Source organism: Meleagris gallopavo, chromosome 11, assembly GCF_905368555.1.
Source record: "Meleagris gallopavo chromosome 11, MGAL_WU_HG_1.1, whole genome shotgun sequence".
NCBI classification, from domain to species: Eukaryota; Metazoa; Chordata; class Aves; order Galliformes; family Phasianidae; genus Meleagris; species Meleagris gallopavo.
Window position 1 is genome coordinate 22,129,061 of NC_139414.1, and position 26,777 is coordinate 22,155,837.

General features: G+C 46.5%; 2 protein-coding genes across 5 annotated transcripts in view; one reads left to right on the forward strand and one right to left on the reverse strand.

The window, feature by feature from the left end:
• The first annotated feature begins 2,804 nt into the window (after positions 1-2,804).
• VEPH1 (ventricular zone expressed PH domain containing 1) overlaps positions 2,805-26,777 on the forward strand; it is a 54,513-nt gene continuing 30,540 nt past the window's right edge. For 2 of the 4 annotated variants that reach the window (XR_014885457.1, XM_010716998.4), the window contains exons 1-6: positions 2,805-2,995; positions 5,139-5,195; positions 8,438-8,733; positions 10,373-10,588; positions 13,861-14,035; positions 25,899-26,065. Coding sequence is in view for 3 of the 4 variants with exons in the window: in XM_010716998.4 (XP_010715300.2) it covers positions 8,596-8,733; positions 10,373-10,588; positions 13,861-14,035; positions 25,899-26,065 (696 nt within the window). In the remaining variant the exon portion in view is untranslated. Of the gene's footprint in view, positions 2,996-5,138; positions 5,196-6,809; positions 6,971-8,437; positions 8,734-10,372; positions 10,589-13,860; positions 14,036-25,898; positions 26,066-26,777 lie in introns of all 4 variants that reach the window. The other 2 variants (XM_010716997.4, XM_010716996.4) reach the window with 2 other exon arrangements.
• Positions 16,231-21,638, reverse strand: PTX3 (pentraxin 3). The gene is made up of 3 exons (XM_003209255.5): positions 21,278-21,638; positions 20,381-20,920; positions 16,231-17,500 (listed from the first exon to the last, which is right to left on the reverse strand). Exons 1-3 carry the CDS (start codon positions 21,423-21,425, stop codon positions 16,887-16,889), a joined length of 1,302 nt encoding a protein of 433 aa, XP_003209303.2. The 5' UTR covers positions 21,426-21,638; the 3' UTR covers positions 16,231-16,886.

Here is a 26,777-nt window from a genome sequence, read left to right on the forward strand (position 1 = left end):
CTAAGTGCAATGAATACGGAATATTCTGTTTCTCTTCACCAATTAGTCAGGGGGAGAACAATAGCATCTTTCTTTCCTAACAAGAAGTTTATTTAAAGAAGTCTAGCAAAATACGTTATTGTCAGGGCTTTGTTCAAGAAGGACACAAATTAATCACAGCTATTATGAAGGTTCAATGCAAGCTTTTTCTAGGATGGGAAGAACTCTTTTCATAAACTCAATTCTCCTTTCCCAGATGGCGAAATGGACATGAAAACTTCTTGCTTTATTGCAGCACGTTGTTTAATGTGTGCGTTATGTGCTTTGGAGTCGTGGGTCGCTCAGATGCTCTTTGCTGTCTCTAATTTCACTTGTCTTTCCTAGCATATTCCGCTTCAGTGGTAATTTGTGCTCTTTGCGTAGTGGGTTACATTTGTTTTGTAAATAGCAAGAGAGAAGTCAAGGAGCTTTCAAGAGGGCTGCAGTGGGTGACTTGGGTCAGGGTCCTGGTAGATTCCATTCTGTGCCATCTTGCATCAGCGAAAGTTTCCTCGTCTTGGTGGAATTAATGGTGCATAGCAATGAGCCCATTGGTGGAAAAGGAGAAGAATTAAGGTATGAACATGTCAGGGTTGTAAAGGGTGAGGTTAGCGTGGCAAAGCCCTGCAGCAAATAGACAGATTGGAAGGGATTGAAGCCCGTAGCTGGGGAAGTGCCACATCACTCTGTCTTTCCCCACAGTAACGCCATCAGTCTTCTTTTCAAAGCTCGTTTGGGTCTCTCACACTCGATCTTTCCTTTGCCTTGTATTCCCCAGCCTGCTGTCTTCGCTGGTTTTGTCTCTGCTGCAGATGATTCTGGGAGCAGAGAACACTCGCTGCAGAGGAAGATGTATTTTGTGCAGGATCCCTCACTGCCTTGCACCTCTCAAGATTGAGAATGGGTGGTCTGAGAAGAGGATCAACGCTCATCCTTTTCACGTAAGCCTTCTTGGGACTGTGATCAGCTGTGACTGCAGTTTGAGTAAACATAAAACCAGCTTGTGCTTCTGCTTTCCTTCTGAATAAAAATTGAAGGGATTGTTCAGTGCTGGGGGGATGTGTTACTTTGGTTGTTATGAGAATCATAGAATGGCCTGGGTTGAAAAGAACCACAGTGCTCATCCAGTTCCAACCCCCTGCTGTGTGCAGGTCACCAACCAGCAGCCCAGGCTGCCCAGAGCCACATCCAGCCTGGCCTTGAATGCCTGCAGGGATGGGGCATCCACAGCCTCCTTGGGCAACCTGTTCCAGTGCCTCACCACTCTCTGGGTGAAAAATTTCCTCCTAACCTCCAACCTAAACCTCCCCTGTCTCAGTTTAAAACCATTCCCCCTTGTCCTATCACCATCCACCCTTGTAAACAGACATATCTCCTCCTGTTTATACGTTCCTTTCAAATATTGAAAGGCCACAATGAGGTCTCCCCACAGCCTTCTCTTCTCCAAGCGAAACAATCCCAGTTCTCTCAACCTTTCTTCATAGGAGAGGTGCTCCAGCCCTCTGAAGTTGAAAGTGGGTTTGCAGTGAATGAAGGAATCAACCCGTTAGCTCACACTGTACTGAGACTTGAATTGAATTGGATGCAGAAGTAAAATCCTAGGTCCTCTTTTACGCTCTTCTAGGCATAGAGACAGGAGGAAAAAATGTGCTTCATGTGCATGCTGGGTTAGAGGGAAGATGTGGAGATTGTGCAATCACATTCTAATAAATAATCTCTTAGCATTGTTAAAGGCATGTTGTGTTCACCCACCATTAAGTTTTTATTTGGTTGTGGAGATAATGCCGGAATGATCTGGAGGGGAAAAAGCTATTCTGAGCACATTTACTGTTAAAATGGAAAACTTGTATGACTGAATGCATCTTCTATGGAAAAGAATTCTTTTGTCTATGATTTCTAAATTCTCACTGTGCTGTAAAGGGACAAAAGCCCTAAGAATGGGACAAGAGTGCCTCCTCTTTCTGTTTGGGCAAGCAGTCTCTTTTCTTCCAGTAGCTGGCTAAGAGTGCCTGATTTTACCCTTTGCTGCACCGAGTTGGCTCATTTCTTATTGTTTTGGCTGTTATTAGAACAATGTCAGTGCTGGGACAACCCAGTGTGGATTTGCTCCTGTGTTCTTCCAGGGGAGGGCATCACCCTATGTTGGTTCTGCAGTACGTGTAGGGTTGGCTTTAGTTACTGCTGACTTGTTAGAAATCTGAAATTTACTTACTGAGAGAAGGTTAAGGGGAAGAGTATATAGATATGCTTAAAGTGGAGGTAAAGCATGTTTTCTTGCATACAAAGTGCTGCTGGAGTGATTTATATGAGATTCCTCCAGAGCAGCTGGCAAGCTGTAGAGGTGCTCGGGTAGGTCCTGGGCACTGCTCTCACATGGGTGGCCTTGTCTGCAGTGCTGGGGGTTGGTGTGGTGCACCCAATGCCACCTGAAGGGATGCATTTCCTACCAGATGCCCAGCTTCTTCCCGAATTTTCTTCGACTGGTGTCCTTCCAAAGACACCAAACAAGGCCAACCTTCCCACTGGCTCCTGACAAGAGGCCCCATAACTTGCATTAACTTCTGCAATTTCCTCGTTGCTCTTAGCAGGTTATTAATTAACTGAATGTAACCACTGGCTGTTGATAAATCCTTCTAACTAATTCAAATTCCATATCAAAGCTTCGAGCATTTTTACTCAAGCTGCTGCAGCAGTTAGTCTTTGTGAAGAATTTGTTCTGATCTGTTTTTGAGTTCTGGAGTTGGGGAAAACGGAGAGAAGATATTTGTTTGCTTGATTCCACATGACAACTCCAGGGTAACTGAATAGACTGTACGGTTGGTTTGACAAGGCTGCGCCCGCGCCAGCAGCCTCACATACCAGAGACCGGGGGATGGAAGGGGAACTGACAGCCCTAATGGATTTTATCAGAATTTCTCTAAAGACCGACAATTTGCCTTCAATTATTAATGTTTTTCCGAGGTTTCTCTTCTGAGAGGTATGAATAACTAACTTAAATATGCATTCATGAAACGTTTTCAATAATGAATAAATTGCTGCGTGGAAAGAAGTTGAGCAGCACATCCAAATATTAAATAATGGAAGAGATGTCTGAGAGTTTATGAAATGTGTTATTTAATAGCGTGGCTGTGACTGGGATCTCTGTGAATGCGAAGCCGTGGTTATGGTGTGCATAACTGTACTGCAGTAATGTTTGTGCAAAACGTGTTGTAAATGAGCTTAGAGTTTCCTCAAGAGAGGAAAAAGCAGTGCCTGTGTATCGGGGTGTACCACGGTCTGTGTGTTAGTCCTACAGTGATCGTGGTTCGTTTTGGGCTGTGAATGTGTTTTGCTTTCCCCCTCATTCTCAGAAGGCGTTCTGCCTCTGTTATTGCCTCACATTGGGGAACTTTGGGAACGCAGATGGGGAAAGGTTTTGGCCACGTTAATACGCGCACTGAAGAGAAATCAGAGTGGATTGCCCTGTACCTGGGAGGAACTTTAGGGCAGGTGGTGGTTGTTCAGTGACTGCCATTGCAGGAGAGCTTAAGGGACAGGGATTGTGAATCCCTTCCTTGTTCTGCTCCTGCTTTCGCTTCCAGAAGGGAATTCAGAGAGCCTTGAGCTGCTGCCTCCCCCAGATGCAGAAAATTGTCTCCATGGTGCATAAGTTACCAAGTAGACGTGTTAAAAGAAGTGTAGGTGTTTTTGTCAAGTTAGCAAGTGTTTGCAGAAGTGTGAGTTAATGAGCGTGTAGGTACCTTACAAAGTGTTTGCACGACTGTGAGTTAATGAGCTTATAGGTGCATTCTTTCCACTCCGCATCAGTTTTGTTCTGCGTGGGTTTTGCAACCAAAGTTTCATCCGACATCTGTGAGGTCTGGCTTGCTGAAAGCAGCACCTGACCAATAAATAAATCCTCCCTGTTCAGTCTGTTTATCAGAGGAGAGAATATTTGCATGCCTAGGAGTGCTGCATGAGGATGGGGTGCTGCCCAACAGCTGCTCTGTTAGAAGAGATGCTGCCTCCCCTTCTTTTACAGTTGCTTCCTTTTTCATTAAAGCTGGATGTCTGAGACAACTCACAGCTCCCCAGCCTGCAACAAGGCAGGAAAAAGAAATTAAACATAGTGTAATTAGTAGACTTTGTGATTCCTTGTTTCATTATCTGGTGCAGCTCAGCCTCCACAGGATTTCCAGGCGACATGAAGTGTGGAAACCTGTCATGGCAGCAAAAAGCAGAGGGGCTTCCAGCAAACAATGGTGGTCTTGTGGAAAGAGTTTAAATGTATGCAGCTGACCCCATGGGAACTGCCGTGCTCTGTTCACCCTGTGTGAAAATGATGCTCTTTCAAAATCATCTTTAATCCTTCTCTTTCACTGAAAAATGTGAGGACTTTATTTAAAGTTTAGGAGTGCTCTGTTGTAGGAAGTTCAGTGCGTTTCCAATACAAAAATAAACTGAATTATTGGTGTAGCGCATGGGGGAGAGGAGTTGTCCAAAATATCTTGCAATATTCCGTCCCTAAATTATGTATGTGTATATTTTTGGGAAAGCTTCAGGCCAAAAATTAGCAGGAAATGTATCCAGGCTTTATTTTTTTTCTCCTGCGTGGATGCATGTGGAAAAGGAAATATCCATCAGTCCTGGAAGTAGTGGTTCTGTAACTGAGACATGCAGGAAAAATCTGTCCTGTGGAATTAGGATTGAGCTGGGGAGAAGAATTTGAAGAGAAGGGAATGCCGTTGTATATGCAGAATGGAAGTCTGCTTTGACAGTGATTGCAGTCCACCTCCTGTTCACAGAGAAGTGAAATAAAATGAAATATGCACTTGTTGAAATCATTTGTCCCCACCCCCAGAGAGAATGGAAATGGAAACCTCTCTTTGTTGCATCCGTGTGTGTGAATAACATCAAACTCCCACGGAGTTCAGTCGAGCTGCGGTCCCATTTGTGTGGACTTTGGGTTTTGCTTCGTATTTATTTCTTAAAATAAGACCATGTCCTAAATACTAAACCCAGTGAGATGTATGGTCTTATTCCTGATGGTATCGTGCAGAATATATTTTATTGTCTGCACACAGACTGCTGAAAAGGCACCGAGTTACTGACACTGGTTTGCTTTTGCATCTTCCATCCAGGGCATCCGAAGCACTTCGTACCATCCGGTGTGTAGAGCATGGCAGCACATCTGTGAGGTAAGGATCAATTCTATTGATGTATTTATTTATATTTAATGGATAGAATAGGTGAAGCATTAGGTTGTGATGTGCCTGGGATTGCTATGGGCCAGCAAGGCTGCTGGCCTCCCAGCCCTGTGATGGATGCCCCTTTCTTCAGGGAGAATCCTGAGAGCACCTTCCTCTTGTGTATGTTGCTTAGTGTGCAGTGAATCAACAATATCACAGCACAATTCTTGCCCTTTTATTTTTAGTGGGATAGCACCATTTAATTGTATTTTGTCCTTCTAATGTCCTTCTGCAAAACACAAATTTCTGGTAAAATTCAAGGCTGTTTTTTTTGCTCAGAGTTCAATTGGCTCTCAGATGCCCTTAGGTCCAGGTGCTCTTTCATGTGGAATTTTTATTGTTAATCTTCTATTATTGGGTGAATTATTTTGCAAACAGACTGATTCAATTGCTTTAAGCTCTGAACCTGTCAGGCTAGCTTTTATTCTGATTGCTTCTGATAAGGAACTTTGGTAAGAATGCTGTGCCTCCAGCAAGTTACCAGGCTCACCTTGGTGGGGAGCAGCTTCAAGGTCCCCGGGAACTCAGTTTGTCATGAAAAGGGAATCTAGGTGCAGAAAAATCTCCTTCAAAGTTTTGCTTCTGATATGGGAGTGCACCCCAGACAAGTGGCAATGCTCTGTGTTATGTGCTGAGTCTCACTTTTTGCATAGTGATGACCTGAAGGTTGCGATGAGAGCCAAAGTCACCGCTTTGTTCCCATGCTGTGACCACACGAAGGGGCAGATCCCTGCTGCTAACCTGCAGGCTCTGAGCTGATGGGGATCTGTGTGGGAGTCGGGAAGTTTGGCAGCACCTTCGACCTGTTTCCTCTTGATGGAGTGCATGGTGTCCATCTCAGATGCTGCCCTGACAGGCAGAGATGTCTGTCCTGTCTAAACAAGATGCTGATAGGTGATGGGAAGTCAAACTGATGAGGCGCCTCACAAACCATGCTCTGAGTTTAATAGTCCAACAGGCCTCTTTCTTAGAACCCAAGCAGAACAACAGAATGCTTTAGGAGAGGTGTTGTGTGTATATAGCAGCAGCAGCAGGGTAAGTATCATCTGCAGAAGGCCAAGGAGGGGCGGCCATGTTTTCGGTGCCGCAGCTCAAGGAAAAGATTCAGTGGATCTCCATTCCTGAATTTTAATAATTCTGTGAGCAGACTTTGTTGTGCTACTGCTGAATGCAGCGTTAGAAGCCAAAGCAAACTTCAGACCCTCTTTTATATTCACGGGGAGCGTTACAGAATGACAGCATTTTTCCTTTGGAAAGACAATCTCCTCTACAGCAAAGGAAAAGAACAAGTGAACAAACAGTGCGAGCTTACCGAGGGCTTTTTTACCTTCTTCCCAGGCAAGGATAGCTTTCCACTAACACAGAGAGTTCTGTTTTCTCTATTAAAAACAACTGCACTCAAGTGGAATAGGCTTTGTGTTTTGTCCCAGAAACAGAGTTTCATTCAGAGATAAGGCCTCTGCGTTATGGTGCCTGTAGTCACCTGATGGGGCCGCTGGTAACTTTTAGGCTGCTTTAGTCTGCATTCCTGAGATGCTTTACTCCTGGCACTGCAATTAACAGCTTTGGGTTCACTGCCTGCCACCGGATTCCCTGCTTGCCACCCGTGCCCTTGGATGTTGCCCGCGGTCGCAGGAGAGCAAAGCAAATAAGCTTTGTTTCAAAGAATGCAAACTTTGCACCCATAGACATCACTGAGGATGCCGTTGTGGAGTTGTGAGCAGGTAAAAAAAAAATAATAAATAAATAATAATAATTTAAAAAAAAAAAAAAGTTTGTAGCTTTTTGATGTTTTATTTTTAAAGTTGAGAATTGTTGAGTATGACTACGATGGGCCCAGTCTGGAAGCATGCTTGGAGAATCTCTTGCTATCCTTGAAATCGGGAAATACTTTTTGTGAATAAATGGAGAAAGAGGGAATTGTTGCCTTTTTGGCAAAATGTTTGTGTTCTGGTGCATGGTCTCAAGTTTGGCAGTGCCCAGCTGGTGAATGTGTGTGCCCAGAGCTGCCTGGTGGTTTTTGACACCTCTAGCAGGTTCATCTAGTGCAAACCTGAGCGAAAAAGGAGGTCATACTGATGGGGCCTTTTCTAAAGCTTAAACACAGACTGTTTGTTGCACTTGGGAAGAGTGTTGTTGCTTTTGTCTGTAGTAAAAGTTCAGGAATTTGGTGAAAGAAGTTCCTTTACTTACTCAAAAATTGCATGGTGTTGGTGGGAAAGGATAGAAGAAATGCACTGCAGACTGGAGCTGAGGGACCACTCTTGTCCTGCTCCCACCAGTAGAGCTGTCATGCAGCCTCTTGGAGGCTCAAGGACAGGTATTCTCTGCATGCAGACACTTGCACCTGTCTTTGCAATGTCCATACAAGGTGTTCTGGGCCCAAGGGACTCTGTCCCTTCCTTGGGACAGGAATCTGAGGTTGGCCATGAAAACTCTTGTTTTGAAGATGGATGAGCAGAGGGTCCTGTCCACATGAGGCAAGACCTGGCAGCCCTCAAATAGCAAACAACACTTCTGAAATGGCAGGATTAATTATCTCCTGTAATTAAGTCAAATGTCCTCTCTGTGGAAGCTTTAATCACCACAGTTGTGGGACATGAGTGCAGGACTGTTGTCCTTTGTGAGTGCCTGCTGAGCCTGGCCCTGCTTGGCTTGTCTTCTGTTGCATTCCCCAGCCAAGGAGATGTCTGTAGCTCCAACTCAGCCAAATGTTTGTTTTGCAAGAGCTGGAAAGTTTGCAGGGATCGTTTAGACATCAAAAGTGACTGTTTTTTCTAAACAAAAGTCATTCTCTTGATCTTACAAATAGCATATTTCTTGAATCAGGACACACAAACCCAGAAAACCAAGCAGCCCAGCACACCTGCTCCAGCTCCACTCTACTGCTGACCATAGAAAGGAGGTTGGCACTATGTTTCAGGTAGCCCAGTCAACCTTTTTTTGTTTCCTGATGATACGCATTGAAAGGACAAACTTTTTTTTTATTTAATAAAAGCTGTGTCGTTTAGCTAGTTAGTGTTTGAGTGCAAAAGTCCTTCAGCGTGCAGTTCATGGTAGGTGCTTAAGGACATTCCTAGGTCAGGGGGTTCTGCATGCTGACTATACGTACCATTTAAAAATCTTCACTAAACTGGATGATAGTGAGTACATCAACTACTTCTTTCTTCTTATTTTTCTCCCCCTTTTAGATTATGGCTGAGGAATTAAGTCTTGAAATGTGCTGCAGATTTATTCTTCGTGTTGAATGGATGGCTGATGGACAGGATTGTTTCCATTTTGCCCTCATCTAACTCCTTCGAGCACATGGTGTGTGCAGAGGCCTGGCTGAGTGGCAGCAAGTGCCACCATGCACCATTTATTTGGGCTGGTTTTGGCACAAAGGGATCTTTCACGTGCAGGGGATCTTTTCTCCTTGGATGATGCTGAAATCGAAGGAAGCCTCTCTGAAGCTCTGGAACAAATAAGGACAATTAGTTCGTCTGCTGTAAGTGAAACGCTATCCTGTAATTAGTGAGATTAAATGTATTTTATTAACAAAGTGTTGAAGATGGGGACGTGGACAATTTAAGATTTTAAACTCAATAATGCCAAGCAAAATATAAGATAAACATCCTGCTTCCTTTCCTTTGTCTGGGGCTGGCTCCAGGCTTGGAGGCTGCTGCCAGGGCACTGGTTAAAATAGAATAGAATGGCTCGGGTTGGAAAAGACCTTACAGATCATCAAGTCCAACCACAACCTAACCATACTATTCTAACTCTAACAGCCCTCTGCTAAATCATAGCCCTGAGCACCACATCCAAACGGTTTTTAAGCACATCCAGGGATGGTGACTCAACCACCTCCCTGGGCAGCCCATTGCAGTGCTTACACCAGTGCTCCACTGGCTCCATTGTGGAGGAGTGTGAGGTCACACAGTGGTTGGTGAGCTCCTGAAGAACTGCAGTCCATTGCCAGAGCCCAACCCCTTGTATCTTGTCCCCGTGCCATCCCTCATCCTTGTGTTTTGCCTTTAACTCGTGTCTGGTTACAGGAAAAGTTGCGTGCAGTTTAATGATCAACCCATCCATTCCTTAATTATCTTTTATGGGAGACTTGAGCCAGAGCATCAAACCCCTCAAATGCACTTCTGGCTAGGGTATGTGCCAGCCAGGGGGAGGAAGGGAAAGTATCTGAGTGCTCAGTTACTCAGCAAGCAACATGATCATGTTCCAACAACTGCAATTTTCTGGCCTGACGTTTGTCCACCTTTCATCTTTATTAGTTTTCAGGGTGGAACAGCATGGGTCAGGCTGAGGGATGGTGATGTTTGGGTATCGCTCTCCCCAGCAGCCTTTCAAGTTGCCAAGTGCTACCATTCTCTAGCCATGTGGGATGTGCCCCAGTAATTATGGGGGGTCACAGAGTTTTGTGATAGTTTATTTACTCGTTTCTTATTCCTGTTATGTTAACACTAATTGAAGCAACTGTGCTTACAGCAGGCACTCAAAATGATGGGAAGTATTTGGACCCAGCATTTATGTGACTATGTGGATATAACTGTTTTGCTGTGAAATTTTAGGGTGTTCATGGGAGGAAAGTCCCATGCAAGTGGTTACAAGGCATGTAGCTCAATCTCTTGTAGAATCATAGAATCGCTCAGGGTGGAAAAGACCTTACAGATCATCAAGTCTAACCACAACCTAACTATACTACCCTAACTAACAACCCTCCGCTAAATCATGGCCCTGAGCACCACATCTGGACAGTTTTTAAACACATCCAGGGATGGTGACTCAACCACCTCCCTGGGCAGCCCATTCCAGTGCTTAACAACCTGTTTTGTAAATAAGTTTTTCCTGATGCCCAACCTAAACCTCCTCTGGTGCGACTTGAGACCATCAAGAAGGGCAGCCTATTAAGAATCATGTGATAGCATAATCCTTATCTTAGCAGTAATGAACATTAGCACTTGGAACAGCATATCATCTATGACATATCTGATCTCTGTTCAATCAAGATAAGCATCCATTTAAAGCTGGAAGTGAGCAAACAGTGTGCAGCCCCAAAACCTTTATGCCTTCTGGTTAATGCAGTGGGGTCTGCTCCCAGATGTGCTTGGCACACGTCTCTTTATTTCAACCAGGACTACCAAACTAATGACAACGACCAGGCCGTTGTGGAAATCTGCGTCACTCGCATCACCACTGCCATCAGGGAGACGGAGTCCATAGAGAAGCATGGGAAGGCCCTGGTGGCTCTCTGGGAGTCGTGTCTGGAGCACAATCTGAAGCCTTCTGGCAAAGACGAGGACACGCCGCATGCGAAAATTGCATCTGATATCATGAGCTGCATCTTGCAGGTGAGAGGGAGCTGAAAGCGAGGGAGCGTCATGCATTCCTCAGCCATTCAGCTTTATCTCCTAAAAGGTAGCAGCACTTTGTGTTGTCTGAGGGTGTGTGAGAGTGGCTGCATGTCTTTAAAACCAAGAATTCGACCCCCAGTGCTAATATATATTATTACGTGATATCCATTTCAGTGAATCAAATCTGTTGCAGCTTCCTTACCTTTAGAAATGTTGCACCTACCTAGTGCCAGATCTCTCGATCTTAATGCTCCTTTAATTCTTACTATTTGCATTACATGTAAGAGTTACAGGGGGAGCCACAGGACCATCATTTGGAGAAACAATTGCTTTGGAGTGCATTGCTGCGGGTTTTAGGAAGAAAACAGCATCAAGTAGCTGGGTTTGGACACCAGCTAGAGCACAGCTTAAACTTTCCAGGCTGGAGACATATCTTGTCTTTGTAGTACCTTAAAAACCATACTGAGGCATGCAATGGCTTGTCCTCACTTTCGGTCCGCGCTGTCGGCAGCTGTGTTCCCTTATCCAAATGTTTTAGGGATTGCTCTGTTAGAGATTGCTTTGAGAAAGGAGTTCACTCAAATGAGATGAGAAAGTCATAAAAGCATTTACTGCTCTCTGAAACAGAGCTGCTATCAGCAAGTTCCTTTGCATAAAAGAAAACACAAAGGCAAGCATGAACTGAGTTTTTAATGCGGTACGTGAGGGTTAGTTGAAGTTGTAATGAATATCTGACAGCTGGGTTGAATCTCACAGCGTGTTTCTGTTGATATTAGCAGCAGGGAGGTCCCCTAGGTTTGCAAACAGTACTATATCATATTATTAAAATCTGTTTTTCATTGTCACCCTCACAATTTCCTAAGTGTGCTGTCATGCCCTGATACTTACAATGGAACAAATGAAACCTTTCTTCTGTTGGAATTAAAGCCTTTTCTTATCTAAGTATTTTATCTTTATTATAGGAAAAAAATAACCCATTCTTCAGAATTTTTAGATCTGTTTAAACACTCATTGCAGGGCCGAGCCTTATCCTCTCATTTCTTTCTGCACGCCGTCCTAGCGTGTAACTTGGAGGCAGAATTTGGCTCCTACTTGCTATCTCTCATCCAAAATGTAACAAGGCATTATGTTGATTTAAACATGCTGCTGCCTACAGATCTATTCGTTTTGAGGGCTTTTCTCATTGAAACACAGTTTTGGTCACACAGCAGTTGCCACAAGAAGCTGCCTCAACACCAGGAGTTGCTGCAGCCCAATCTTACACAGGGGCTGGTGGAAAGGGGCTGTAGCAGTCCCTGTAGTCCTTGTAGCCTCTTAAATTGGCTTTTCTGTTCTTGTTGAGAGCGAGCTGTAGCCTTCATTAGGGTCAGTCCTGCTCTTCTGAGGCTGATGGCCAGGGCAGATCCTTCCCACGGAGGTAGAGTTGGCTATATGTACAACAGAGTTGCTTTTTTCTTGGGTTTAAATGTATTTTTTTCAGGGCTGCTCCAGAACGAGCATGCGTGCAGTCTGGACTACCCATGTTGTTCACTGTTTTGTTGCTTTCTGGAACATCTGGAGCCCACTGGTTGCCTGTGATTTCAGATTCTAATTAAATATAATCATGTTGTGGGATTCTTTTCAAAATCACCGTATTCTGGTTTCAAAGAGATGCTCAAAAGTGAGGGGAGATGAGAGAAAAGCACTGATTAAGGAGGTTTCAGTAAGGATGTAGGTCCTCAACTCATATATACAAATATGTCCCGCTTGCTTCAAGGGCGGTTATGTACAGGAGCTTGATGGGCAATAGATATGTGCAGTCCATGCATGCTATTTCACATATAGCTGCAGAAAATCCTTCCACACTCTGCTCTCAAAACCCAGCTGTATGTGCAGGTAGCCCTGGGCTTGCTGAAGCTTGGTGCCGTTCTCATAAAATCATTAAGGTTGGAAAAGACCTCCAAGATCATCCAGTCTAACCGTCCACCTGCCACCAGTATTTCCCCACCAAACCACGTCTCTGAGTGTAACATCTAAACGTTTCTTGAACACCTCCAGAGACAGTGCCCCCACTGCTTCTGACCAATCTTTGGGAGAAGAAATGTTTCCTATATCCAACTTGACCCTCCCCTGGCACGGCTGGGTCCATTCCCTTTTGTCCTATCACCTATTACGTGGGTTCACCTCACCAGTGTGAGGCCAGAAGATAGCTTTCTTCATTGCCACACATAAGAACCATTTTTGCTGACCCTGGTGTTCAGAGAAATTGGCTGCAATTTAAGAAAGGAAGTCTTAATTATCAGAGGAAAACTGTTGGTTAGCCTGTGAGCAAGCCTACCAGCGCATCTACTCGCGTGTGCTCTTCCTCATTTGATGGGTATGCTTTGGATTTCAGAGGCCAGTTATTTTTCACCTCTCCCTGCCCTTCAAAAAGGAGCTTTTCTCTTTTCACTCACTTCACAAGCACGTCACAGGGCTGCAGTTTGAGCAGAGTGTGGTGACTGATGCTGCAGGGCTGTGGGCTGTCGCCACACGTGGCTGCCGTATTCTATTCATGCCTTGCTGTAAGTTCCTAAAAACGCAACAACAGATGAGAAGCTCAGAAATAACCACTGCTGGGCCCAATGCAAGGAAGACCTGTGCTCCTGTGTGTTTATCCAGCGTATTGATGTCCTGTTTTGCAGTGAATGCAGCTTGGATGTGGTCAGTTTTCCCCAGTTGGGGTTGGAGAGCTGGGCAAGGGGATGGGGTAGGGGAGGACGAAGGGCAGAAAGCTGAGCTCTCAGCAGCAGGCACACACTGCCTGCATTCTGCAGGGCTGGCTGCTGGGCTGGGCTCTGCTGGCACAGTGAGCAGCGTGAGCGGGTCCCAGCAGGAGGAATTGCTCCGAGGGGTTTGCTGTGCGTTGGGGTGAAAGCAGCCTGTTCTGTTTGGATTGGTGGATATGGCTTCTGCTGTCTTCTCTGATGGCGCTAAACACAAAATGAATTGGTCAGAATGTTGCAGCAGTGCATGTGTATGTTGTGTACTAAACACATACACCTTCTTGCGAAATACAGAAATGTGTGTACAATCATTTCCTGCTGCAGCAGTTTTGGATTTCCTTCCTTGCTGTTTCTTTGAAGCCTGCTGTCAGTGCTGCCACCAAAGCATAAGCTTTCTTCACCCCTTGTTTTGCTTTTCCTGTCCCCCATCGTTGTTCTGATCTTTATTTTTCAATTCCTATCAGCAGGAGATGTCTTATTTCACTTCAGCCACTTATTTTTCAGAGCTTCTTCATGTTTTTGCAGAATTACAGCCACCCTTCGGTGATGGCCCTGGCTGTCCCAGTGGCGGTGAAATTCCTTCAGAGGGGCAATAAGGAGCTGTGCAGAAACATGTCAAGTTACCTCTCCCTGGCTGCCATTGCTGAAGCAGAGCTGCTGGCTGATCACACAGATGCCATTGTCAAAAGTGTCCTTCAAGGTACGAACGTGGATCCAACCCTTAGGGTTGGAAGGGACCTCAAGGATGACGAAGCTCCAACCCCCCACCATAGGCAGGGCCACCAACCTGCACATTTAATGCTAGATCGCTGAGCCCACCCTGTGATGTGTGTGTATGGAACGTACAAACGTTCATAAATGTGTGATTAAGTGATTAAGGCACTCTAAATGAACAGACATTAACCAAGGAACACCTCCCGAGAATACGTGAACTTAACGAACCCTTTGGACTACGGAAGATTCGTTGTAGATTAGGTGACCCCCAGGGCAGGAAATCTATCTGTAGCTGTAAGTGCACTGTGCTAATGGAGTGCAAGTAATGAGCTGTGATAGGAGGCTGCAGCTAGTGGGCTCTTATCCTTTCTATTAGTGTCACTGGCAACACTCCAAAATAGAAATGAGGATGAAATGGATCCCACCCTGTGTCAGATGTAAAAGCCTTATGGTGATGCTGCAGTCTCGCCTACATCAGTAGCTTCAGATGGTTCTGCTGCTAAACTCTTTACATTTTACTTCTGTGGTTTAAAAAGGAACCAGAAGTATTCAGAGCTCTAAAAAAGGAATTCCAATTTGGCCAACGTTGTCAATTTCACAGTTGCAATACAGTGCTGTTGTAGTAGCAAAATCAGTTTGTTTTTCTGAGCACAGGTAATAGTAAGAATTGCCAACAGCTAATTATTCCATGAATTGTTGTGAAAATATTAAGCCCTCAAATTAATTTTGTGCTTTTTTTTTTTTTTTTTAATGGGCATTTTTATTTTTTTGTATTATTTGGAGGGATACCCGGAGCTGGAAAGTAATCTGGTGCTTAAGATGGTACAAATTAGTCTAATTGGTTTAAGGACAAATGTGATCAATAAGTATGAGCTGTGGGATAGTACAAACTGACTGGTCCAAGAGCAGGATATCCCTGTGGCTTTGTGGGTTGGTAGTGATCATTCTTTTAGGGCTTGTGGCATTGGATTTAGATGCTTATGTTGTGTATTACCACTGGGGATGAATGGAAACATGGAGTGTGATGAGTTTTACGGTACAGTCATGAATGTAGAAGAGTGGCAAGTATCCACAGCTGACTTCTGGCCTTCCTGTATGTATGATATTCCACCAGCAGATGTTGCTGTGGATATCAGAGAGGGGAGCTGCAGGTTGCAGGAAGGCACTCTGCACTGGTAATGCTGGCAAAATGCTCTCCTAAACACTTTTATTTTGTGTTTTCCAAGCGGGCAAAGGGACTGTTACAGATACAGCTCAGCTAGGGCAGGAGGGGATGTGTGCTGATGGAGGTGGCTGCTGGCTGATGGGGAAGCTGTGCTGATCTACAGTTGCTGCAAAGCAATAGTGATTGGAAAGCGTTCCAGCTGAGTCAGTGGGAATGACTGGGTTGTGTTCGGTAATGGGCCAAAGCAGTGCAGAGATAGCAAAAGGCTTCCCAAAAACCAAAGCATCCCAGGTATGAGGAATGGCAAGAAAAGCAGCCAGGAACCACTGCTGGTAATCTGTGAGGATTTTGCTGGTTCTGCTACATCTCAGGGACATTTGTTTTCACTTAATGGAGGGCAGCGGAAAGAGGGTTTGGGAGTGCTTCATTGCTTGCACAATGTTGGGAACTTGAGTGTTCCTCTGAAGTCAGCAGATGAACAGAGGTAACCTTTCACTATCCCATAATTCAGGTTATTTGCAGACCTTATTTTGTAAGGACTTTCAGTTGTGCTCATTGCTGAGTGTTTAGGTAACTCCTATTGCGGTGGAAATTACAGCTCTCTGAGCATTTATTTTTCCCTTAAATGTACAGCGTGGCTGGAATGCTGAAGCAGAACATGTGGCTTTAGCCACAAAGCACAACCCCCCCAAAATGGCATAGTAAAGTGGAAATGGCTTCGTCATCACTTTTATTTCTTACTACTTCTGTACTGTGGAAGGAAGGGTTTGATAGCAGCGTTGTATTCAGCAATGAGTGGGGCAACAAATGTCAAGAAACCTCTCAGACTGCAGTGTTAGGAGCTGCTGCTGGCTGCTGTTGGCTTGCAGCCCTCCGAGGGGCTCTCCATCTCTATCAGACTTGATACTTGTTTCTTCTCTATTAGCTATTAAAATGGAGCACTTAAAAACATGGGAAAAAATCCAGTTTTCTATCTTTTTATAGGTTCGGTTGATGAAAACCACGGAAGGCCTTCGTTTAGTAAAGTATCTTTATTTACAAAACAACCTTACAAAAATAATCTCAATAAAATTACGACAAAGTCAATTTACAGTATAATACAGCTGCACTTTCTCGAAACGTAACATCAGATTATGATGGTGAATATTACTCCTATATGTCGGGTCAGTCGGTGGCACTAAAAATGCTTTAAACAAGAAGCTAGTTCTATTTGTAGCCTACAAATTACTAACAACACTTAATAAACAACACGCTTCTTGGCTGATGGGCTCCCCTTGTACAGCTCATGCCAGAGGGTGAGCAGCAATGGCCAGGGAAGGCTGGGAGGCGTGCAGCCCCTGCTTGGCACTGCCAGGTCTGGGCAGGAGCCCCGGGCAGCTCTGCAGTGCCCACAGTGGCACTCAGTTTTCAGCACAAGTTAGAGAGACGGTGCTTGTCTGAGCTCAGGAATGGCTTATCCAACGTCAAGTCTGGATGTGGTATTTTCAGTGTTCTGCCTAAACAGCAGGCGGAGATCAAATCCCACCCCGCAGCATCTCACTGTAAATTTGCGGTGCTAATCTGCCTTGGGAGCTGGAGAGATACAGGCTTCTTCATCTCCGTTCCTTGTACGTACACTGGTGTTCTGCTCTTAACGAAATGTGCTCTGCTTCAGAAACTGCTTTACTGGGGCCTAAGAAACATACTGAGCTCCTCCATATGGCAGAACCTCCGTGACTCCCCAGCCCACAATGTTGCCCCGGGAGCTGCACGCATCCTCTCCGCCCTGCGCTGCTATCTCCTCGGTGCTGAGCACTCTGTCCCACAGGTTCAACCCTGTTAACTTTCCCGAGAAGGCCAAAGCTTCATCAAACCCTCCTCCGACACAGCAGCCGTTCTTCTCTTGGCCAATCTGCAGAATTCCTCCATCAGGAACAACGTGAGTGTCAGCAATGCCCACAGCTGTGGCCGTTTGCGCTCCATCCACCCACAGCGATGCGGTCCCATTATCCGAGCTCCAGGTGCCACACAGATGGATCCACTTCCCAGGAACCACCACATTCCTGGCAGCCACCTTGTGCTGGGCATTACCTACGGTGAGCACTGCAGACTGCTGGCTGAGGTACAGCTGAATCTCGTAGGGATTGAGTTTTGTACCATAGGAGAAGACGATGGTTTTGTCCAAAACCTCCGTTGCTTTGACCCAGATGCAAATGGTGAAGGAGGAGAGGGTCATTGCAGCTGTTGGATGAACACTCCCAAAGATCTTTCTGGAGCGCATTGGGAACAGAATTGCTGTTTCATAGCCTGAAAGAGTTGATTAGGAAGATGACATTAAGTACAAGTTGTTGGTATGTGCACAGGTAGGACCCTTGGCTCACACTCACTTTGGGCTTTTCAGAGGGCTGTGAGCTCAGCTCAACCCATGGAACGGAGGAACCCACCTGCAGGATGCTTTGAAGAAGCTGTCAGATCTGATGGATGAATTTGCTGCATAGTTTTTATGGCAGTGAGCCTAGGGGCTAGTCGTGCTGCTTGAGCAAGGCTCAGCTTTCCCTTCTCCACAAAAGCACGTTCCTGCCCTGTACACGTCATACTTAGGGTTAGCTGCCTGCCTGTCCTGCTGCATTGCCCCTGTGGATCACCAATAGAGATGGGCACCTCGCACTGGGCGGTCCTGTCTGTGATGAGAGGTGAATGGAGCAACAGCTCTGTCTCATTCAGAGGTCATTTTTAGCCTCTGTGTCCTCTTTCATCATGATGTGATGGGAACAACGTTACAGTAAGCGGATGGCTTTGCTGCTCTGTCTCTCTGGAAGTCTGAGATACTGTGGTGTTCCTGGGATAGCAGCATGGAGCTGCTGGATCTCTGTGTCAGGAGCAGCTGCAGAGCAACCTGCAGGGCTGGATGCCACCGACAGCTTTGAGCAGCAGGGCTGGGCGCATCCCTTCTGTGCAATGCAATGCACTGGGGCAGGAGCCAAACCTGCAGCCAGACCCAGGAGAAGGGAGTGCTGGCAGAAGTGTGCTGAGCTTTGGTTCTTTCAGGACTCTCTTTTGTGACCCTGTCTGTAGGGCCATCAGGAACTGTACACTGGTTAAGCTCTGAGAATATGAACGTTTGTAAGACAGTTCCTCTCCCATCACCAATCCGCCATACTGTTGTAATAGAAACTAGATAATTTAAGCTGCTCTCAGGAGTTCATGAAGCTTAGAGAATGATGATTAGTGAGCACAAGATGTCCTTGGTGTCCTGCATGCTGTTCCCTGGTCCTTACATACAAGTGGGCATTCTAAGTTACATAGGGAAAAAGCAGCCCCCTCCCACAAGGAAGTTTTCTCTTTAGCTTAGAGCATCTGGAAGGTCTAAACATGTGGAAACTTCTGCTTTAGTGAATGAAGGCCTCTCTGTGTCCTTCAGGGTTGTGCTGCTGTGTTATTTCAGACCGTTTTCTTCAAACCTGGGGCAGATTTTAGAATGTGAGAAATTCCATCTGAACATGAGCAAGAACTGCTTTCCCACGAGGGTGACAGAGACCTGGACAGGCTGCCCAGGGAGGTGGTAGGATCTCCAGAGGAGGGTTCAGAATCCACCTGAATACTTTTCTGCATCTCCTCCTGCAGGAGACCTACTCTGGGAGGCTGGGGGCTGCAGAGGTCCCTTCCAACCCATACAACTCTGGGATTCTCTTTTTTTGGGAGACTTGTGGGGCAACTGCTGGGGATGCTCCTTAAGATGCTGTGAAGGAACACTTTCACAAAGCAGCTTTTAGTTAGCAAGCTTTCTGAATTTGTTATCAGGGGCTAAACAAGATTAAATCCAGCCTCGCTGAAGAACAAAAAGTGTGATTAGGAAATCCCTCAAGATATGTCTGGCAGCAGTTCAAGATTAAAGTCAGTTGCTAAAAATTCCCTTGAAAAAGAACTTCCAGGCAGAGACACACTGGAATTACTTAAAAGGTGTATTTTAAAGTGAAAAGTAAGAATGCTATCTATAACATCATGTTGCAACTAGTGGAGATGCTCCGAGTTTCTAGTGTTGAGGCTGAGGTCTCTAATGCTGATCAAGATTTGACTCTCCTACAGTGCACAGTAAATGGCACAAGGCTGGCTGTGCTACGGGGGGAGATAAGGAATGAGCTCGTGCCTTTTGGAAGGCAAGGTCCATGTGCTTGGGATGGGGGTAAGGGTTATGCTGGAAGGTCTGCTCCCAGGACATGCAGTTTTCTAAAATGCTGCAGCAAATAAAGGGGTGAAAGCAACGTATTCATAGGACTGCATTCATGTTCCCCGTTAAAATACAGCTTTGTATCCTTGCTCAGCTGTGTGGGAGCTGATGGCATTGCTAAGTGGTTGCTGACAGTGCTGGTGGGACTGCATTCCTCCTTTCTGCTGGCACACATGCAGGACCATGCAAGCGTAGGTTTGTGGGGTTTTTCTTAGTTTTTTAATGTACAAGAACTTTTATTTGTGGTAAAATGTAGTCATTAAAGATGTGGCAGCACTGAGAAAATATGCAGCTACAGTCACCTGGCTGGCAGAGCTGCCAGTCCTGCTGTGCACACAACAGTGTGTGCCCATGCTTTCTGCAACTGGGGCTCTGCTCTGCTCTACTCTGCTCTATTGCTGCTGCTGGGAGTCTTGATATAGAGCACAGGGGACCCCAAAGAATCTGAGCATTGAGCCCATCATTCTATGGGCACCTTGCTTACTCACTGATGTTCAGAAGGAAAAAAGTGAATGTAGTGGTAGCAGGGTGTCAGCAGGTCTGTGCCCTGCTGCAGCATCCTCTGAGCTGCGAGGAGGGGGAGGAAGGAGCAGGAATATGCTCCAAGGGGACAGGAGAGCGCAATGAGTGAGGGGGCTGCCAGCTGGGGGAGTAGAAAGGGAGGATAGTTTTGGTGTGTTTGCTGCTCTTTGGCAGCCCTTTGGATTCAGGAGAGCCGCTGGAGGTGGGCTAGTGGCTGGGTGGCTGCTTTGCCCTGCATGAGGGTTTTGATTAAATCTTTCTTTGATCCCATGTTTGGGAAGCTCAGAACTGCTTTCTCAGGAATGCCTACTGAGTTGCTCCCCTATATCTACAGCCTGCTCAGAGCCTCTGGGCTGCCCACGAGGAAGAAAGCATTCACAGGGCATCTGCTTGGGCCCCCAAAGAGCCCTCTGAGAAATACCCCATGCTGCACTCACCTGCTGGCAGTAGGTGCTGGGCAGCCCACTTCTGAGATGCCTTCAGTTCAGCTCTGGTCTGCTGCAGCTCTTTCCATAAGGTATTCAAGAGAAGGTTGTCCTCTCTGTTGAGGCTGAGCTTGTCCTGCTGGAGCTGGAAAGCTGTTTCTTGGGCCTCCCCCTCTGCCCATCTCAGCCAGGAGCTCTCCAGCTGGCCCAGCCTGGCAGACACGTTGTGGCTCAGCTGCAGGACCTGCTCCAGAACCTTGCCCTGCTGGAACTCACAGAGCCTCTCAGCATCCTCAGGTTGGTCTCCTTTCCTCTGCAGTGCCTGCTCCAGCTGGGCCAAGGCGTGGGAGGTGAGCTGCTGCACCACGGAGCTGAAGGTGCCGGTGAGGCCAACGGTGAGTTGGCTCAGCTCTGCTCTGACTGCCTGCACGTCTGCCTTCAGCCCATCCTCCAGCGCCTGCAGCATCATATTCTCCTTCATCTGTGAGTTCTCCAGCATGATGAAGAGCTTGTCCCACTCCGTGTGCTCCCGCTGGCAGTCACACGAGGCAGCTGCAAGGCAAGATACGGATGTAGGTTTAAACAGAAGGGGTGTTTCCCGAAATCTGCCTCTGTGCAAGGCTTCAGCCTGCCCCTGCATTTGTGTCTGTATCAAAGCAGAAGGCAAAGCAGTGCTCAGTACAGCACTCCTAAAACCAAGTGGCATCCGCCGTCCGTTGCAGGAAAACAGAAAAATAGAGCACAGCAAACTGCAGAGCACCATCCCAGTACCTGAGCATTGCTGTCTGCAATAACCTACTGCTACAAGCACATGGTTCCTCTTAAAATAATGCTTGTGGCTATTACGAGAGCTAAGCAACAAAGAATGCAGCGCTGTGCTTAACAGAAATGTAGATGGTATCTACTTACATTCCTCAGTGCCCAGAACCGGACCTTCGATTTCGTTATCCAGATTCACATACATGAGATCGTAGTCGTCGTCTTCATCCAGCACAGAAGCAGAAGCCCTGAAAACACAGAACAGCGTGAGCAGAGAAAGCACTCCTCCAGGCAGCATTCTGCAGCTGCTTCCTGCGAATAGCCAGGCTGGGGCTGGGCTGGAGTGGGACTGCAGCAGGGACTGCGAGGAGCCTCGGGCAGCCCCTAATAAATGCTCCGAGTGTCTCAGCTTGAATGAATGAGCGCTGCGAGTGCCAGCGCTGTAATAGGAGCACTTCTGGTTGTTGGTTTTGGCAGTGAGGAGCAGGGGGCGTGCAGCTTGCTTAATGTCAGCCCCCAGGTCTGCATGGGGGGGGGGAGGATGGGGAGAGCTGCTCCGCACGCTGCTGCTTCCCCTGGAGCAGAGTGCCAGAAACGCACAGCATTGGGTGGGAGCTGGGAGAGGGACTGCTGCCTGAGCTGCATCACTTGGGCTGTTCTGTGTTCTTTGTGCAAACTCCATTGGCGGTTGGTATGTGCTGTGGTTACGGAGGGGGCTGGCAGGAAAACACAGCTACCTGGAGCTGGTTTGGGTGCCTGCGTCTGGTGTAACCTACACACTGTGGCTTTGGGGGCTGTTTTCTTTAGAAACTTCTGCTGTGCTAGTAGTTTGAGCAACAAAGGAGAAGTTGTAAAATAGCTTGTTGGGTTTTTACTTTTCTAGCCCAAATTAGCAATAGCAACTTTGTATCCATTCAGGTAACGCGTTCCCTCTAGTTTCTTCCTTTGGGAGCCTACAGGTTAGCAGCTGCACGATTAGAATTGTGTCTGTTAACATGGAGAAAAACAAAACGAGAGACTCTTGGGTTAGGTGTTAATCTGGTGCCAAGTCCTACTGTTGTTGGTGTTGATCACTGTTAAAAGCTGGAGAGTTTATCAGTTTAATGAGCCTTGGGTTATTCCAGAATTGAGATTAAGGGTAACACTCTGATGGTACGAATTATATATTGGCCACAAAATATTCAGAGAACAGGATACAAAAGCAAACAGAACTGCATCTCATTTGCAATCCGTGTTCCCTTTCTGGTTAGACTCTCCAGGAGAGGCTGGTGCTTCCCTTAGTGCTTGCTAGCCCTGCTCAAGCACCGCAGCCGATAGCACGGGAGTGGGACAAGTGTCTGTGGGAGGGTTAGCAGAGGTGCACGTGGCCTCAGCAATTGTCCTTTGAGTTTGGAAAGCTGGAACTAAATGATCTTTGAGGTCCCTTCCAGCCCAAGCCATTCTGTGATTCTATGACCGAGTGCTGCTGTACTGCTCTGCCCACAGCATACCCACAGAGTGCTATGGGACTCATTCTCCTACAAGCTCTGTGCTGCTGGGCTGGGCCACGGAACGGGCAGAGCAGAGGCAGCACAGAGAATCATCGTGGTTGGAAAAGAGATCCCCAAGTCCAACCCCAGCACACCCCACCACTGCCCACATCCCTCATGCCTCATCCCCTCAGTTCTGAACCCCTCCAGGAACGGTGATTCCATCACTCCCTGGACAACTGTACCAATGCATCAGTGCTCTTTTGGAGAAGAAATCTTTCCTAATATCCAACCTTTGTGGCTTTTTGTACATGCAGGTACACTGGCTGTGAGCATGCAGCGTGGTTATACGGCTGTGTTTTGCCCTTTGGTGCCTCTGCCCCACCTGACTTGCAGCCAGCAGCACTCAGCCATCAGATGTCCCCAACTGTACATTGCTTTGTGCTGAAATTGCATAATTCCCAGTGTGTGGTCTGCCTGGAATGCCTGAAAAAGTCTGATCTGGAAAGCATTGGGGATAATGGTGGCAGGGGAGAAGAGGGAGAGAAGATGATTAAGGAATTTAGTATCGCATTTTTCCATTCTCAGACAGAAAATGTACGTTTCAGGCTCTTCGTTTAGGCTGAGCTGCTTGGGAATGGGCAGGGTGTCACCTCCATGCTCTGAGCAGGCAGAAGGTTGGTGGTGGCTGCGTGTGGGTGAATCACATGGAAGCTGGGAAGGGCTGGCAGCTGTTGAGGTGTGCTGGGAGCTGACAGGAAACACGCAGACATGAAAATGTGGGGGATGGAGTTGTGCTTTGTGACCCTTCTGGAGTTATACAAAGAACAGACACAAATTATGGTTTCTGCTTGGGTTGTTTACAGGTTTGTATATACAGGTTATCAAATTAAAAAGAATTCCATATCAGTGAGGTCACTGAAATACTGCTCCAATGCAGTGGGGTTGCCTGCAGTCTGCCCTTGCCTTTCATTCATCCTGCTTTGTGACTGCAAACCCAGTAACGTTTGTTGTACAAACGTTGGGCACAAGGTGCCCAATTTACTTTTGTACCAAGTATTTTAGTACAAGTGGCTGTAATCCAGCACGTTGTGTCATGCTGAGTTATGCCCCCCCTCTGATGCATCCGATAGTTAAATTGGTGCTTTTCTCAAATTGAATAGTTAGTCTGAGTTTCCAGGTGTCCATGATGTCCCAGCACAGGCAATAGCACATCTCAGATGCCACTTCTTGTCCGTCTCTGTAGAATTTCCCTCCATGCTCTTACAGTTGAGAACTTTGCTTGTCCAGGGCAGAGGGAATTTCACCTTTCGCTGAGATGTGACTGGAGCTTAAGGCATCTGTTCTACATGGACAGAAAAACTCCAGTGGAAGCTAAGCACATGCAAGTGCCAAAAAGGCTTAATTCTGCAAACACAACATTATCCAGAGAAGGAAATAATTTTCAGTATATTTGATTATAAAACTGTTTGATTTCAGAACTCAAATGAGAAACTAGAAAACCTTAATTTGAACTTTGGGCAAATTGGAGCTTTGCTGGTTCCTTTTGGTTAGTTTGGGTTCCTTCTGGTTAGTTTGGGTTCCTTTTGGTTAGTTTGGGTTCCTTCTGGTTAGTTTGGGTTCCTTCTGGTTAGTTTGGGTTGCTTTTTCTGGTTAGCTAAAAAAAAAACAATCAAATCTTTGCTGAATATATAAATTAAAAAGGCACTTTCCAAAGAACCTCTGTGACACAGGAGTGTTGATCCCATGGTAAAGCAGTGGTATTCGTGCCCCTTAATTATTGTGCAGTCCCACTTGTAGCATCGGGGAGGTGTGGGTAGAGCAGCCAGAACTGAGCTGCTACTGACCTGCCTGGGGTAACCATCAGCAAATCTCCTTCATTTGCACCTGGCTTTGTGCTCCGTTCATGGAACAGGACAGGAATTGCCCATGGCCCCGGGGACAGAGGTGGGGCTGGAGCTTGCTGTTAGCACTGTGGTGGATGCGTGCAGGGCTCTGGGAGAAGCCAGCGGCTCTAGGAGCAGAACAAGTGCTTTGGGGTCAGATACAGAGAGCAGCTGAGCAGTGCAGGAGCACTCCCAGGGCTGAGGTACTCTGAAGGGCTCTAGGCGGATGCTTTTGGAGCCTGCAATGAATTGCATTTCAGTTACTTGACCCAGAGGTGGTGTTGCAAGGCTTGGGTTGCTCTTCATGTATCTGGCACGAGCGTGGTGTGATCAGGTCTGACACACAGGTCCTCTTTCTGCCACCTGGGAACTGAGCTGCTTCTCTTGCAAAATTATAGGGCTTGGGTTTAAGTGGGAGAAAAAGCAGCAGGCCAGAGTGCTAGTTCCTATTGGAAACCAAATTCAAGGAGACCTTAAGGACTTGTACAAAAAGAAGCCGTACTACATTGCAATAGGCAGATGTTTTCCATATGTTGTTCGAGTGAGACTTAAATATATTTGAAGCAGGCATGTACAAGCGATGTGAAGTTATATATTTTGGTATGAGCCTGGGCTTCAAACTGAATTATGCGCAGACATCTTAAGAAAATGTGTGAGAGAGGTTTTTGCATATCTGAGTCTGTCTGCAGTTGACTTTCTCTGGCTCCTTTCTATTCCTGGAAATGGCATACTTAACTATTTATGTTCAAATTTACTGTCATGCACATTTAGCTCTCTTAATAACCAATTATTCTTTCCATATGCTGCTTATTTAATTTGAAAGTCTGAATCTCAGAGAAGGAGAAATACAGCTTAGCCTTCTTTGTGTTTTTAAATCCATTTAAATTACAAGTGTTGAGTGTAGGACTCGATGGAGTATGATCCAAATCTGAAAGCTTATAAGCAACCCTCTTCTGGTATTGTGTTGGGAATGAAAATCATAACGAATAGGAAATAACTTTATGTGCATACATTGTTATACCTGCTGTGATTTGCTCTATTTGGGCCATGTACTGGGCTCCTTGGCCCAGTCCACAATTTCCTCAGAAACTCAGAGGGCACTGGGACAGGTTGCCCAAGGAGGCTGTGGATGCCCCATCCCTGCAGGCATTCGAGGCCAGGCTGGATGTGGCTCTGGGCAGCCTGGGCTGCTGGTTGGTGACCCTGCACACAGCAGGGGATTGGAACTGGATAAGCATTGTAGTCCTTTTCTACCCAGGCCATTCTATGATTCCTTCAGTGTATTCCACACTGCCCAGTTGGTGCCGATGACTGGTCCTGCTGCTTCCAGGTGGATGCAGATGATCCAGGCTGCACCCCAGCCACGCAGCACTGCTGTGCAGTAATGCACCATGCTCTCCTCTGCTCTGTTGGCAGGGAACTCGCTGCTGCTGCGTGTCCTGCCTGCCCTATATGAGAAGCAGCCGCAGCCGATGGCGCACCGCCTGCCCGAGCTTCTGGCACTGATGGGCCACCTGCAGCCGTCCGAGCAGCAGCACCTCCTGCGGCTGCTCCAGCTCATGGCACGGAGGAAGGAGCTCGGGGTAAGGCTGCGTGTGGATGAGCTGCTCGGTGTTGCACCTCGTTTTGGGGGGTTTATCTCTTTCAGATGGCTTGGTGAGGTCTGACTGCTGGTGGCTGTCTCAGTTGGAGTCCCACGCCGTACACAATAGAGCTTTCCAGTAGTTTGCCATAGAGTTTCATTAATTCCATTCTTTAATTCCATTCCAAATTCTCCATCCGGTCATAAGAGAACATAAACATTGTGGTCCAGTGGTCGTTGTTGTTATAAACCAGGGCTGTGTTCTACTTTTTTGGCTCTTCCTCTGTTAGTTGAGTTGCAATTCTCATCATTACACTTCTATTAGAACTGTACGAACATATCAAGGAAAGCCAGAATAAGTTAGGAACCGATTAAGAGTGAGCTGGAGATTAATTAAGGCACTATGCATCACGCTCTCAAAATATCACAACGTTGACAGCTCATTTGAATAAGACAAAGATTTGCTAATTTATTAAATCTATAAAACCTTTCTAAAAGAAGAGTCAGCAGTGGTTAATACCTTCCTCCAAATAGCTGAGGAAACTTTATCATAATGTGCTATCACAGATGAAATAGAGCTGCCCTTGGAAGCAAGAGACCGAAGAGCCCCATGTGGCCATGGAGGGGCTCTGCTGGAGCCGGTGTGTCTGAGGTCACCGTGTGCCACTGGTGTGTCCTGGCTGGGGACAATGGGGCTGCTGCCCCACTGGGAC